The following is a 14160-nucleotide window of genomic DNA, read 5'->3' as shown; positions in this document are numbered from 1 at the left end:
ATTACCGACTCCTACTGCATACTGCCGCCACGCTTTTTAGCACTGGCAGGGGGACTGAGAGGCAAAGGAAAAAAAATAAAACAGAAAGAGAGGGATTGTACTTCCCCTTTTCCTTGGTCCGGAAAAGCGGCAGGAAGAGGAGGAGAGGCGGAGCGGCAGCCTGGTGGCTTTTATCTGGGATCACATCCGTTAGCCCTGTACTGCAGCATTATCGTTCCAAGCCTCTTTCTCTTTGTCTGTCTTCTCACACACACACACACACACACACACACACACACACACACACACACACACACACACACACACACACACACACACACACACACACACACACACGCATGTATGTGTCCCACACACAGCTGCACACAGGAGAACCCATACATGCGCATGCACAGTTGGACAGACAAATAGTGATAAGTCATCTTTTATGCACAGGCATGTGCTAATTAAAAACAAGCACACACACACACACTGACAAATCAGGCTCACACCGGTGTATTCACCACACACACACACACACACACACACGCACACGCACACACGCACGCACACACAAAGCATTCCCAGCAAGTTACAGAAAAAGCCTTGCACAAAGTGCCGTGTCCTCATTCATATTGCATGTAAAAGCCCCACGGCTGCCATGTAACCGAACCTGTGTCACGTCTGTAAAATGGCCATCATGAAGCACGCTAGCACCCCCGTTAAAAGGCATGACTCAAGGAATATAGGCCACAGGCAAGGAGCCCACCCCTGCTTCTTCTTTCCTCTCCCTCTCTTGCACATTCTCCTTCATTCCCTTCAGCTTTGTTTTTCATGTTTCATCTTCTCAGCCGTGGCCCTCTGCATCCGCTTGCCTGTGAAGTCTTTGTGGGACAGCGGGACATCTCTTTCTCCTCCTCCTTCTCCCATGTCTCCTTACATGCACTTTTCTGATCCACTCTGCTCCTCTTGAGCGTGTACACATATTCTTTTAGCGCCCTCCGAAGGATGCTGAGGGCACAGCAGCCTCCCATTCCCAATCGTTGTGGAAATAATTAAACTGAATGAGACTTCCAGGGAATTATGATATTTCTTGTCTGATAGTAGATTGGGACTTGTAATCCTGATGTGTGTGGGAGAGATTTGCATATGTAAGGATTTTCTGATGTGCGTTTGTCTTTTGCTTGTGTTTCAGTACATGACTGCTGCAGCCGCCGCGGCGCCTATGCAAGGGACCTACATTCCCCAGTACACTCCTGTGCCTCCAACAGCCGTCCCTGTTGAAGTAAGACACATGCACACACACACACACACACACACACACACACACACACACACACACACACACACACACACACACACACGCAGACAGAGGTTACTTACCAAGAGTCAAAAATCTGTCGCCCACTTCCCAAAGGAGGACATCATTACCACTAACAGCCCTCTCACCTGCACCCACAAGCACACGATTCACCATCTTAAAACCTGCTCACCACATTAATAGACGAAAAAAGTCATTAAATAGACGGATTGCATTTTGAAGCACGCTACAAATTGCTCCCATTCTCTCTAAACAAATGGCCTCGCACCACCGGCAAATAACAAGGATCAAAAACTGCAAGCATAGCGAGATGAGTCAGAAGTTTTATAGTATTTGGGAAAGACATTTGAAGTGCAGCCCAGACTTTCTCACTTCCTCGGCGGCTGTCTGAGCTCCTGGCAGGTTCGGGCAGTCCAGCCTGAGAAATGATGAACGTGGAGAGCGGGCGGGTAGAGGCAGGCCGGCGAGCAGAGCGGGCCAGCTGTCTGGCGGCTGACAGTGCGGTCGTATTCAGATGGACTATCAGTCGTGTATCAAATGACAGGAGCTGAAGTGAGACACAGTGCCGGCGGTGGTGCGAACACCCCCCATCCCTTCCCCCCACCACACACACACACGCACGCTGCCGGGTTCGGGCTGGTAGGTAGCTGGAACACACACACATCCGTCAGCCACAGAGCGCTGGTTAGCCCACCAGCCACGGACAATGACAGTTCCCCCTGACAGACCCATTAGTCGCTCCTCCTCCTCCTCCTCCTCCTCCTCTCCGTCTTCAGAAAGTTACAGTCGTCCTCATGAAGGAGTGCGATGGAAGAGAAAGATGTAGTTGTAGTGTAGCCCACGGCGCCTCTCACCTATTTCATCCTCACCATTGTCCTCTCAGTGCCAACGTCAGCAGCGGGGTGTATATCACTGTATCAGCCGGTGTCTGCGGGGCTGATGTATGGACAGGACGGCGTATCCTTGAGAGCTTGTTAAAGGTGATTGAGATGACTCGGTGATGGGGGCTATCGGTAACGCTCGACACATAAAGAGGCTAAGAGGTTGTCGTGATGAATTCGATGCACAAAGCCATCCTTAAAGACGTTTCTTATCTCAAACACGGACGGAAAAATCTGCAAAGGAAGTGGCACATTTTATAGATTGTTTTCTTTCATCATGACAAAATGTCACAGAATGTTGGCTTTGTGTTGTTTTGCATTTTATTTACTTTAGTCTTCAATATTCCCCTATTAATGTCCAGGTAAAAGCAAATATTCTTTACAGTTTTGTTACAATCCTTGAAGCAAACACAAAAATTGAAGACAGCAGTTTTTGTATGGTCGCGCTCTTACAATGTGTGTTTTTCGACTCGACATATTTTGGCATCTACGAATGGAAATATTTGTAGTACTTTAGTACTGAGGGCGTTGGGCTGCCTACTGAACATTAATACTTTTATGGCACTGAGCAAATTATTTCGATACTGTCTAGTTTTATGAAGTTGTGTTATTCTGTACCACATTTTGATACCGAGGCTACATCCACACTAATACATTTTGGTTTTAAAATCATACTTTCTGCAACATTTATGCAGGAGAAAATCTCATCAGTGAGCCACAGTGTTTACCATGAGCAGACTCTGTACTTCGGCGGTTCGCCCACGTAGATAAAATCGCTTGCTTTCAACCTGGCTAAATTCATTCACGCCTTTCAATCTAAGTTTTGGCCACAATCTGTCTGATTCTTGTGTGCTGCAGTAACTGACGCCAGTTAATTGTTGTGACAGAAAGGAGCCTGGCTTCCACTGCCCCCCTCTAAGCTGCATCAAAAACTAAAGATTTGTACTGTCATTTTTTTATTGTAATTGTCTTTTCTTTTCTTTTTTTTTTTTAATGGATTTTATAAGATTGGTATCGCTCAAGAACCGCTATCAAGTCAAAGTATCGGGTACCTGTATTGAAAATCTAACCCAGCCCTATGTGAGCGTAAGAACGAGCACGTGTTCGGATTGCTGCCGCAGAGTCCGTTTGAAAAGTGTAATGTTGTGTCAAACCAAATCCCATGCGTGTCATTATTACACGACACCGTACACTCTTACTAAGACTCTTGGTTTCAGGGATAAAAGTGAACCGAGTAAAAAAAAAAAAAAAAAAAAAAAAATCAGGTATGAGGAAGAGGAAACGGAGGAGGTGATCTTCTTTCCGAGACAGACACGCAATGCAGCACCACAGGTGTATAAGCAGAGTGGACAGAAGGAGACGTTTTCTAGTTTCAGCCACATACTGTTCTTGACACATTTCCTGTCTGTCGTGTTTGTCTCCAGGGAGTGGTGACAGACGCCTCACCCCAGACAGTGGCTCCTTCATCACAGGAGGTGGCTGGCCAGCAGCAACAGATGCAGGTGGACAGTGCTGCCGACCATGTTCCTGCTTACTCATACCAGTCCAAGTAAGTCCAGCAGGGAAGTAAGACACTTTCCGTTAGCCTTTTGGAGATGTCAAATCCTCCTCCGACGCATTTTTTTTTTTTTATTTTTTTATTAAATCTATTATTATTTTGAAATTGCGAGCGATAAGGATGGAAGTTATGACATTATATACATTATAGATATTTGAGATCATATCAAATTAGCCACCATTATTTTGCTCGATAAGCCGACTGTCATGTTCCAATACAATTTCTTTCAGAAGATTCTGCCATCACATACACACTGCTAATTACATGTGCAGAGAGAGAGGATTTTTCTAACTAAATCTTACCTGTATTGACAAACTTCCTGACAGTCAAATTATTAAGTCAACTGTAGCAATATTATCCAAATCAAAATCTGACAGCTGTTGTGAATAATAAAAACAGTTTCACAAATGTTTTTCGTGAAGCAGTAAAGGACTTATTACAAGTCTTAAACTGAAATAAAACACAGGGTACTAAGAGGCGCAGCTCCATTTATACGATGATTGTAATTAATCCTGGCTGCTGTTGTCACTCGCTCGTCATTTTGGCATCACGTTTTGCTTCCTGACCTGATCACAACTCTTTAACGTGCGTCATTTTGCTTCCGTCCTCCGACTGAGCTGTCAGCTGTCAGCTCCACTGCTCTTCTGTGTTTGTAAAATTGTGCTTTGATTACAACTGCACCCCCCCCCCCTTTCTCTGTTTTCCCCTCTTTCATCAGATAGCTACGGCCTGAGCGAATGTTCCTGTGACAGCGTTGCCTTGAGACAGAAGGTGGCTGCACTGTGAATGTGAGGAAAAGAGAAAAGAAAGAGATTGCTTCCAGATTGCCCAGGCACCAAAAAAGAGACACTTTTTTCATTTCCTACCTGGCCTACGAGAAAAAAAAAAAAATATCAAGAAGGAGGCAAAGCGTACTGAGGAAGGGGATGGGGAAATTGCTGGGCACAGTGCAAAGAAGCGAAATTGTTTAGTCTGGGAACCTGCCTGAAGGGCTGAGGTGAAGCTCGAAAAGTTTCTCAAAGAAAATTCTCAACCAATTAAAAACAAAAAAAGGAAAAAAAAATGACAAAATAACAACAACAACAAAAAAAAAAAGGTTGAATGCGCAGGTAGGTGATGAAGTTTATTTTGTAATTAGAAAAGGGGAGTCAAGTTTGAGATACACACAGAGATTGTCTTCCTCAGATGTTAAGCTACAGTTTCTTTTCTGTCTTTTTTTATGTTCTAGTGTTAAATCTTAGTTTTCTAGATATATTCGAAAACGTGTTTTTTCTTTCTTGAATCTTCATGGCCTTAATTTGAAGGGCGCCAGAAACTTTTTACAGAGTTCAAATCTGACGTCTGGTTGGGGGGTGGGGGAAGGGGAGCAAACAAAGTCAGTGTCTTGAACCACTTTGAGGGTCCAAGACACTGGATGAGTTGTTCTAAAGAGAAAAAAGAATCTATCACATAAGCTGTACAGATTTAATAGAGAAGAGCTTTTTCTTTTCTTCATTAGAAGAAAACTTTGATAATTATTATGTCAGAGGTAACTAAGTATCAGAAGAAAACAAAATGTCTGTTGGGGAAAAAAAAGACTCGAGGGGGGGAAGATGAAGCTTTGAAGAGATTTTTCACAATGAGGAAAAAAGAAAACATAAGAGAACATGCTGCATTGTGGGTGCAGTCTGTTGCAAATGCTGAACTTGTTTTTTATTATCATTATTATTTTACATGGCAAAGTTGCTGTCGATGACATTAGTGCTTTTTATCTGCCACATTTTACCTTTTTTATGAGCTTTAAGATGTTTTTAGCCCGCTTTGCTTGTCACACTGCAAAAAGAAAAAGAAAAAAAAAGAAGAAGAAAAAAAAAATTAAAAACGAACGAAAAAAAACAACTACAGAAATAATTCTGGCAGTAAAATAAAAACAGTAGATTCAGTAGGAGCTTATGGTTTAAACCAATCAGTGCAAAAGCAATAGAAGAAATTGTTGACAATTTCTGTAGTCTTTCCTAGTTGTGGATCAAATGCAGCCCATGGATGGCCATTTTTATACCAAAGATGAAGAGACACTCTGAACCAGAGTTTTTGTTTTGTTTTGTTTTGTTTGTTTTTCCTTTTCATTTTTCAGTTTGATTTTGTTGTTCTTGATGTTGTTGTTGTTGTTGATGTTAATGTTGATATTGTTGTTGTTGTTGTTGCTGTTGTCGTCGTTTTTTTATTTGACCTTGATGGCCGGACCAGTCCTTACTATCCTTCCTGACATGTTGTTTTCGCCGGGTTTAAGATCATTTTTCATAGTTGTCCGTGCTGTCACACACACGCACACACACGCACACGCACACACACGCGCGCGCGCGCACACACACGCACACGCGCACACACACACACACACACAGCCCATATATGTGGACACAAACCTCAACATGCATACACTTACAAACTCATACACACACATCAGACAGTATTTAAATGTGTGACACAACTGGTGGCAGTTCTACCGAAAGTCCCTTTTCCCGTCTCTTCATATCTTTTTTTTTTGTCTCATCCCTCCGATGATGCTTTCACACACACCGTGGGTGCATTCCTCTCTCTCTCTAACTCTCTCAGATCCTGCAGGGAAAACTTTTGGAAACAGATTGGGGAATGTTGCTAGCTACGCTCCGTGGTCGTTTGATGCATTGCTTCCAGCTTTGTCCTCTTAGTGACTCCTGTCTGTTTGACTGTCTGTCTCTTTATCTCTTTGATTCAACCAGAACTAACTCAACCATTTCTCAGTGTATTAAGCTTCAGTGGGAATCTCCCCGCTGCCGTTTGACCTTATGTTCATCGCTATGTCCATCTCGACATAGGTCACTTTTTAAATATTTATGTGCTCAAAATATCAGATGAGTGGTGTTTACTATAGACTTTACATTTGGTAAGTTGTTAGTCACAAAACAACAAATAGACTTTGAAATCTAAAGCAACGATTGCATAAACTTTATAGCACTAAATGGCACTGATTGCATGGATCTGGCAGCCGAAGCCTTTTAAAGCAACTATTTTAGGGGCCAATAAAAGTTTGACATTTTGGGGAATGTAAAAAATCGATCATTCTCATGCGGGGATGGTAAATAAGAAGCAAGAAGCAGCAGCTTGTTTGCTTATCTTCGAACAGAGACTGAAAACAGGAGGAGAGAGCCAGCCTGGTTCTGTCCACTGGTGACAAAAAGTCACCTACAAGCGCCTCTAAAGCTCACAAATTGACATGTTATTTTGTTGTTTGCTTTATACAAAAACCAGTGCGAAAACAGCGCTTACGGTTTCATGAGCTGGACTATTCCTTGGCCAGGTTTCGCCTCTGTAAAGTCGAAAGGCAACCGGTGACGACTCCCAAGAAGTCACTGCGATGAAATGTTACATTTTTTTTTCATTCTTTAAAATACACTTGAAAAAGAAGCAAAACTGACTCTTTACCCCGCTGAGAGGAAACCAGGCAACTTTGCTTCGCGAGGTCTCGTTTGCATCGCAAGACGACCGTCTGTCATCACTGTGACACTTAACACTGTGTGGAGGAAGCGTGTTTGAAAGGACTGATTGTCTTGAACAGGACCCCTGATCATCTGCCCAGGTCGCAGCACACCTGTGGGAACCAACTCGGCTCCTCACCAGCCATAACAAGATCTTGATGGCAGCTCCTTCCTCGACCCCGCCGCTGAGTGTCAGTTACACCCGTAGTTGTCCCAATTTGTTGCACAAACAACCCCGTCGCATCTGATCTAGTCCTTCCCTCCCTGAGCTGCCGGGGTTTGCGGCGATTTCGTCTCTGAGGCTTGTCCCAGAAGAAATTGCCTGTGGGACGACGGCCTTTTTCTGCCCACATTACGGCAGCCTGTGTGTGTGTGTGTGTGTGTGTGTGTGTGTGTGTGTGTGTGTGTGTGTGTGTGTGTGTGTGTGTGTGTGTGTGTGTGTGTGTGTGTGTGTGTCAGGAGCTCTGTTCACCCGTGCCCCCCCCCCCCCACACACACACACACACACCTCCCCGCTCTGCCCTCAGCTGTGGTGCTCCAGCGCTAAAAAGAACCCTGCTTCACTGGCACCATTAATGTGCCACAGCCTAACCAGGCTCCTTTGCTCTCATTTTCCCTCACTGTCATCCTCTTCCGCCCCCCGCCCCCCACTGCCCCCCTCTCTCGCACTCTCTCTCTGAGGTTTCTTCTCTTTATTGGATGGTGCAGAAGCAGAACCACAAACCAATTTCAGTCACTCTCGCAATGAGGCTTGACGGGCCCAATTTGTCTCCCTCCGGGGCAATAGGATCCACTCCAGTGTCCCTCAAAAGACCCCTTTCTTCCAGACAGAGGGAGCTTTTTGTTTGGTGACAATTGCAATTGAGCTCTCGCAGTTCATGTGACTCATTCAAATCCAGTGCTACTGATGGGTGTGCACACTACAGGCAAACCGTGTCATCGCGCGCGGCGATGTTTGTTAGTAACAATCAGATTGTACATCGAGTGCCTTTTAACAAAGCTTCCAAATGATTCCAAATTATGTGTGTGACGGTTAATAAAGCAAAGCACACGAGAGAGCTGGTTAAAGATGTGCTGAAGAAATGCTATGAAATATTGAAGCTACTCCATGGTGCTAAAGACGAAGCTGTTCCGGGCTTCTGCCTTCGTTGTGATGAGCTGGGCACTGTTAATCATTTGGCCGCGAACTCGCTCTGACAAAAGAGAAACGGGCGCGCAGGTTCCTGAAGTGAACTGAACTTTTAAAGCCATACGTATCTTTCATTTCTCCTCCGTCACGCTGTGAACGCCCGCTGCAGATCCTCCGTCCACCAACCGAGGTCAGACTCAAACATGCGTCATTCAAACCGTCTCTCGGTGACTCTTCAGCCGCTCGCCGTCCAATCAAATCAACGCGTGTCCTTTTCTTTTCCCCCGACCTGCCGCTCAACGTCTGCTTTCACTTGCCTCGAAGGCTACGGTTTGCTCTTATCTCGCAGCGACCGAGTCCCCCTCCGCAGTGCAGTCTTTAACGGCTAACAGCTGAAACATGTTTGGGGGTTTTAGGGATCCCCGGATGTGCCGACACTGCTCATCTGCTCGCGATTGTTACTTGAACTCACTGTAATCCATTTCTGACTCATTTTTAAGTGTCCTGATGAAACGACAAGAGCTGCTACACTATAACTATGAACCAGTTTTAAGCTAGTGTGTGTGTGTGTGTGTGTGTGTTTTCTGTGTGTGTGTGTGTGTGCGTGTGTGTGTGCGTGCGTGTGCGCATGGGTGAAGTTTTTCTTAACGTTTCAACTTTTAGCAGGGTTATGAATACAGCATAGCTAAAACCGAGTTCTCGAGACTTTTACAGCTGCTGTTTTATAGAGTACAGAAGACATTTTGAAGCTTAATAGGTCTCATAATGCAGGAGTTGCACATCAGAGAGCAGAGTGTCCTACAAATTGCCTGAGATTCAATGGTAATGGCATTATGGGAAATAGGATTACAAATAGCCGAGAGATTATGGAGAAAATGCACAACAAAAGAATATCAATTCTACTTTGCTAATGGAGAGTCAAAAAAAAAAAGAAAGAGATGTTAGGGCTGGTGTTTGCTACTAGTGCACACTGTACCAATATTTCACATAGATCTGAAAGATTACCCCAACAACCAGAAATGGCTTTTTCTTAATAGCACAATGGCATAATGTACCCTTTCAGAATACAAATACCGACTTGGAAGTGTATGGAAGGCATGCCTGCAATTTTAAGGAGGCTGTCGCATGAATCCGCTCCCAGTCAGCCCATGTGTCAGCACAAACCAGGAGCCAGCGATACCAAGAGAGCGAGTGTGTGTGTGTGTGTGTGTGTGTGTGTGTGTGTGTGTGTGTGTGTGTGTGTGTGTGTGTGTGTGTGTGTGTGTGTGTGTGTGTGTGTGTGTGTGTGTGTGTGTGTGTGTGTGTGTGTGTGTGCGAGTGCGAGTGCGAGTGAGATAAAAAAGACGGTGATCATTAGCTCGTGTTGCCGGGCAGAAGGGGTCCCCGCCTGGAGTTTTTCTGTCTTCTTGCAGCAGTACGTTCGCTGTCCACGACTCCAGGAGGTGACCAGCCTGACCCCGCACTAATTAGGAAGACACTCGCCTCCTTTCTTACTCCCTCACAACAACGCACTCTTCCCCGTCATACACAGCTCATCACTTCGTACCTTCCCCGGGCTTGAGTTTTGGATTGAACGTGCCTTCCTGTCACTCTGCCAGCCATCATTTTACATTAATTGTCGTCTCGTTTCTTCTTCTTCTTCTTCTTCACGTCGAGTTCGGCATCATTTTCAGCTCTGCGAGTCCGATCTGTTGTTCTTTTACTGTCGTTGGATGATGAGAGGACGTCACCTGCTTCAATCCAATAACCGACACAGATCCGGGGTCCCACTTCAGCAAATTTGTGACATCGGAGACCGTGTCCCATGTTACTTTTGATGTTTCTGTATTCAGAACAAACAGCAAAAGGGCTGCTCGTGACTTATGTATGAGCCCCTGTAGGACTCGCAAGTGTTACGTGATGAATCTCAGGCTGCTGTGATCCACTTGCTCTCAAGTCTCTTGGCTGAAACACGCCCCTGGGTTAAAGTTGCTGCAGTATGTTCTCACTCATGGAGGTTGGAGGGGTAATGTCCTTGTTGGCATGTCCTTCGTACTGTTGAGTGAACCTGGGCCCTGCTGGTGCTCTTAACACTCTTTACAGTTGTGCCTCATAAAGTGTAAAGAAGGAAACGGTTTGCTGCCACAGTGCCAGAAGGTCAAAGTGAAGTTTATGCAATCATACTTTAAGAATTTAAAGTTTGAGTTCTAAGCATATTTTTGTGATTAAATATGTATCTGTCGATATCAAAATATCTCACTCATCTGATGCCCCAATGAAATGTAATCAGATGCTCATACTTTTTCTTCCGGCTTGTGTTTTGAATGCAGGAGGAAGGAAAATTACTGTACTTTCAGAGCAACATTTAACTCGCACAACTCTCTACAAAGGTAACTCTGATCTTCTGTGAGCTCACCAACTCTGAGATACCAGACGAAATACAGATCTTGAGATTTTTACCTACATCCTGGTGTTCTCCGGTGTCAGTCTTTCAAGGCGAGGTGCTTCTTTCACTGCCTTTAAAAAGAAAAAGAAAAAAAAAAAAAAAACATTTTCTCAATCCGTCCCCGGCTCACCATTTTATCACAATCACTGCCGTCATCCCGGAGTGGTGTGGCTCCCGCATTGTCACAGGAGTGAACTCATTGGATGTATTACACGTCGTACTCAGTTGTCATGAGGCTCCTGTTGGGTTCATCCTTCGTCAGCGCAGTCGTGGCCGTTGCGCGTTGATTGTCGTGTTTTCGGAAAACAGTCGTTCAGAGTTACTCTCGCAGACCTGTCTCTCGCAGCGAAGTATAAAAAGAGAACTGGCGCTCAATAACTCGTCACAAAGCAGCACATTCACACACCCGCACGCACATAATGCAGTGGGAAAATTGCTCAAACTAACCCCCCGCCCCCACACACAAGAGCGAGGCCCCCGTGCTTTTAATTGATGCTTCGGTCCACCTTTGATGAGAGCTATCGATTGGCCACACAACCCCAAGAGCGCAACCACTCAGCCAGCCAGCACTGTGGAGTTCAAACATCTCCCCGAGAAATACAGAATCTAACAATCACTAGGAAATGGTCGACCAAATTATTTCGAGATAGCCAGCGCGGAAAGTGCGTTAGGCATGGGACTCACCTACCAGATAAAAAAAATAAAAAAAAGAGGAACTATTTATTTGGACAGCAGAGCGGTTTTTAATTATTTTTTATTTTTTATTTTTTTTGTGTTAGTTTTCTCTTTTTGTTGTTTTGGTTTGTTTTTTCACTTTTCTTTGTTTCAGCGCCGAGGAGGACATGGTCACGCCTCGCACACGCTGCTGCTCAGTGTGTGTGATCTTTGAGAAATTATCTGTACATCTGTGGATGTTAGGATTTGACTTGGGTTTTATCAGTTGTTTTTTTCTCTCTGATGAAGCTTTCAATAAAAAAATGTGGAAAAAAGCATCAAAGTTATCCTTCAATCAGCCTCATAAAACGATCGCGTTTCATTACGGTGAGCTGTTTTCCCGTCCTCAGGCCATTATTGTGGAAGCATTTATTATGCACCACTCGTCCTTAGAGGAGCGCGCACGCACACGCACACACACACACACACACACACACACACACACACACACACACACACACACACACACTAGGCCATCTTCCCCATAGCCTATTATCTATATGACTAAATTGCAGTGGGAAGCAGGAGGAAGCCCTGTTATTATCAACCAGGCTGATGGCACCTGCTGCACGTTGACCTTGGGCCCTCACGTCCTCTCATAATTACAGCCTTCGTAAATGGAGCTAATACCTCTCGATGGGATTTCCCCCCCATTACGGCTCACATACATTTGATTGGGCGTAAAGTGGTCATAATCAGAGATGGAGGAGTCTGCTGGAGGAAGAAAGAGGATCAATGGCGATCAATCTTTCTCTTCACTCTCATTTAGGCCCAATCAATCGCTGTCCTTGTCACCTCCTAGGACGCCTGTACTGTCGATACCAAAGCTGCACTGGAGCTGCTGCCTGAGACGTGTCCACAAGATCGAGGCAACAAGACCTGCACTCGGAGACGAAGGATCTCTTAATAGAGAGCAAGTGACTGCCGGGCGAGGGCCGAGTGTGCGCAGGTGCATCCGAACGCACGCGATTTCACTGTCAGGTGTTGCAGCTTCCTTGTTGTGCCTCCTGTGAATATACAGAAGCACCTCAGTGCTCAACAGAGATAATCATCAATGCGGTGCATTTACAGCAATTTAAAACATTTTATTCCCCCTGCGAGGCGCCTCGGAGGTGCAATGCTTTTCTCCACTGCGCACTGTATGGCTGTTAAATCCGGGAAAATGCAGTGGGATCCTTTATCAAGTGAAATACCACAGATTCAATCTCGCTCCCTCGGAGCCATTGCAGCCTCCTTATCTGGTCTTATAGAGATGTAGCAGCCGAGCACCACAAGGGTGCAGCATACCAACACAGATGTTATCTTGTGTGTGTGTGTGTATTTCACAGAGCTGCTAGAGTCCCCACCCCGGCCCCTCCTCCAATACACACACACACACACACACACACACACACACACACACACACACACACACACACACACACACACACACACACACACACACACACACACACACGTGCACACACCAGCACTGGATACAGATCAAGGACATCTCCACCAGGGGAAACTCATCACGACAACACAAGTAGCTTTCCCCATCAAGCATTTGCCATCTGCTGAATATATACAAAGATTAGGAAGGAAAGAGCCTGGGGCACATATGAAATATATCTGTCCGACTTGCAGTACAAATTGTTTGATTGATGTGCATTCATATAGGATAAGCGTGCTCTTTTAGGGGCTTCCTGGATGCAGCATTTGGCTTTGATAAACGTAGATGACGGCGAATCCTGGCAGGAGCTCCACTGTGACGACTGTGAATTATGTAGGAACGCATAAATCCCACGTCCGTTTGAAGGTGCAGACATGAATAGGAGGAAATTTGGGGTTTAATGAAATGGTTTGTTTTTACCGTACAATAAAATATATAATTTGGATGTCAGTTTTTGAGCCTCTCAGATGGATTATGTTGTTAAAAAAAACAAAAAACAATGCACATTAATTGGTTCGTCAGCTTATTTTTTTATTTTTTTATTTTTTTTGAGACAGGTCTTCATCAGGGAGTCGAGATTGCAAGCCCAGCACTCTCTAAATTGTCCTGATGTAATAAACGTGACTCACGTTGCACAAAACAAGCACTGGTGATTAGTTGCTTTATTGTGCCTCTAAAGGTTATCAATTTCACCTCCAACAAATGATCTGAACCTCCGGGGTGGGGGAAGAGGTCTCGGGTCCCAGCTCACAGCTAGAACACAACTGAATTTATTCCAGACCGATCTGAACAGAGGACTCAGGAAAATTGGCTTGATTGCGACTGGGACCTTTAATGACCCCGAGCTTCCAGGTGCAGCCCGAGAGGTTTCGCTTCCAATCTAGAATCTGTGATCATCAGCAACCACAAACACACCTGGTTGCTCCCTTATTACTACATATTCCACAAAGAGACACATAAATAACCAGAGCTGTACCTGCACTTTAACGGCTACAAACTAAACAATACCCGCGGGGGAGGGGCGGCGCTGTGTGGAATTGATTATTCGCTTAATCTAGTCAACAGTAGACGAGTAAACCTCATTATAAAAACCTAAATGTGGATATCTCATTAGGTAGGAAATGCGTTATTCATATTTTTACACTTTCAAGGTCTGTTCGATTCAGTAATCATTATTCTATTATAGCGACAGCCGTCGCCAGAGGCATTATATCTTCGGGTCCCTAC

At 44.9% G+C, this 14160-nt stretch overlaps 1 protein-coding gene across 5 annotated transcripts in view; it reads left to right on the top strand.

Moving 5' to 3' along the window:
* Nucleotides 1-5600, top strand: part of rbms3 (RNA binding motif, single stranded interacting protein) — a 279809-nt gene extending 274209 nt beyond the window's left edge. For all 5 annotated transcript variants that reach the window (XM_069693027.1, XM_069693035.1, XM_069693063.1 and 2 more), the window contains 3 exons: nt 1175-1264; nt 3606-3730; nt 4458-5600. In XM_069693027.1, the coding sequence (XP_069549128.1) occupies nt 1175-1264; nt 3606-3730; nt 4458-4461 (219 nt within the window). In that variant the 3' untranslated portion in view covers nt 4462-5600. The remainder of the gene's footprint in view (nt 1-1174; nt 1265-3605; nt 3731-4457) is intronic.
* The last annotated feature ends 8560 nt before the right edge of the window (nt 5601-14160 follow it).

Source organism: Brachyistius frenatus, unplaced genomic scaffold, assembly GCF_029030835.1.
Source record: "Brachyistius frenatus isolate BFR_SWC_R1_liver_20210118 unplaced genomic scaffold, ASM2903083v1 Contig_2, whole genome shotgun sequence".
Taxonomy (NCBI): domain Eukaryota; kingdom Metazoa; phylum Chordata; class Actinopteri; family Embiotocidae; genus Brachyistius; species Brachyistius frenatus.
The sequence above is the reverse complement of the archived record's forward strand: the minus strand, read 5'-3'. Positions and strand labels throughout refer to the sequence as shown.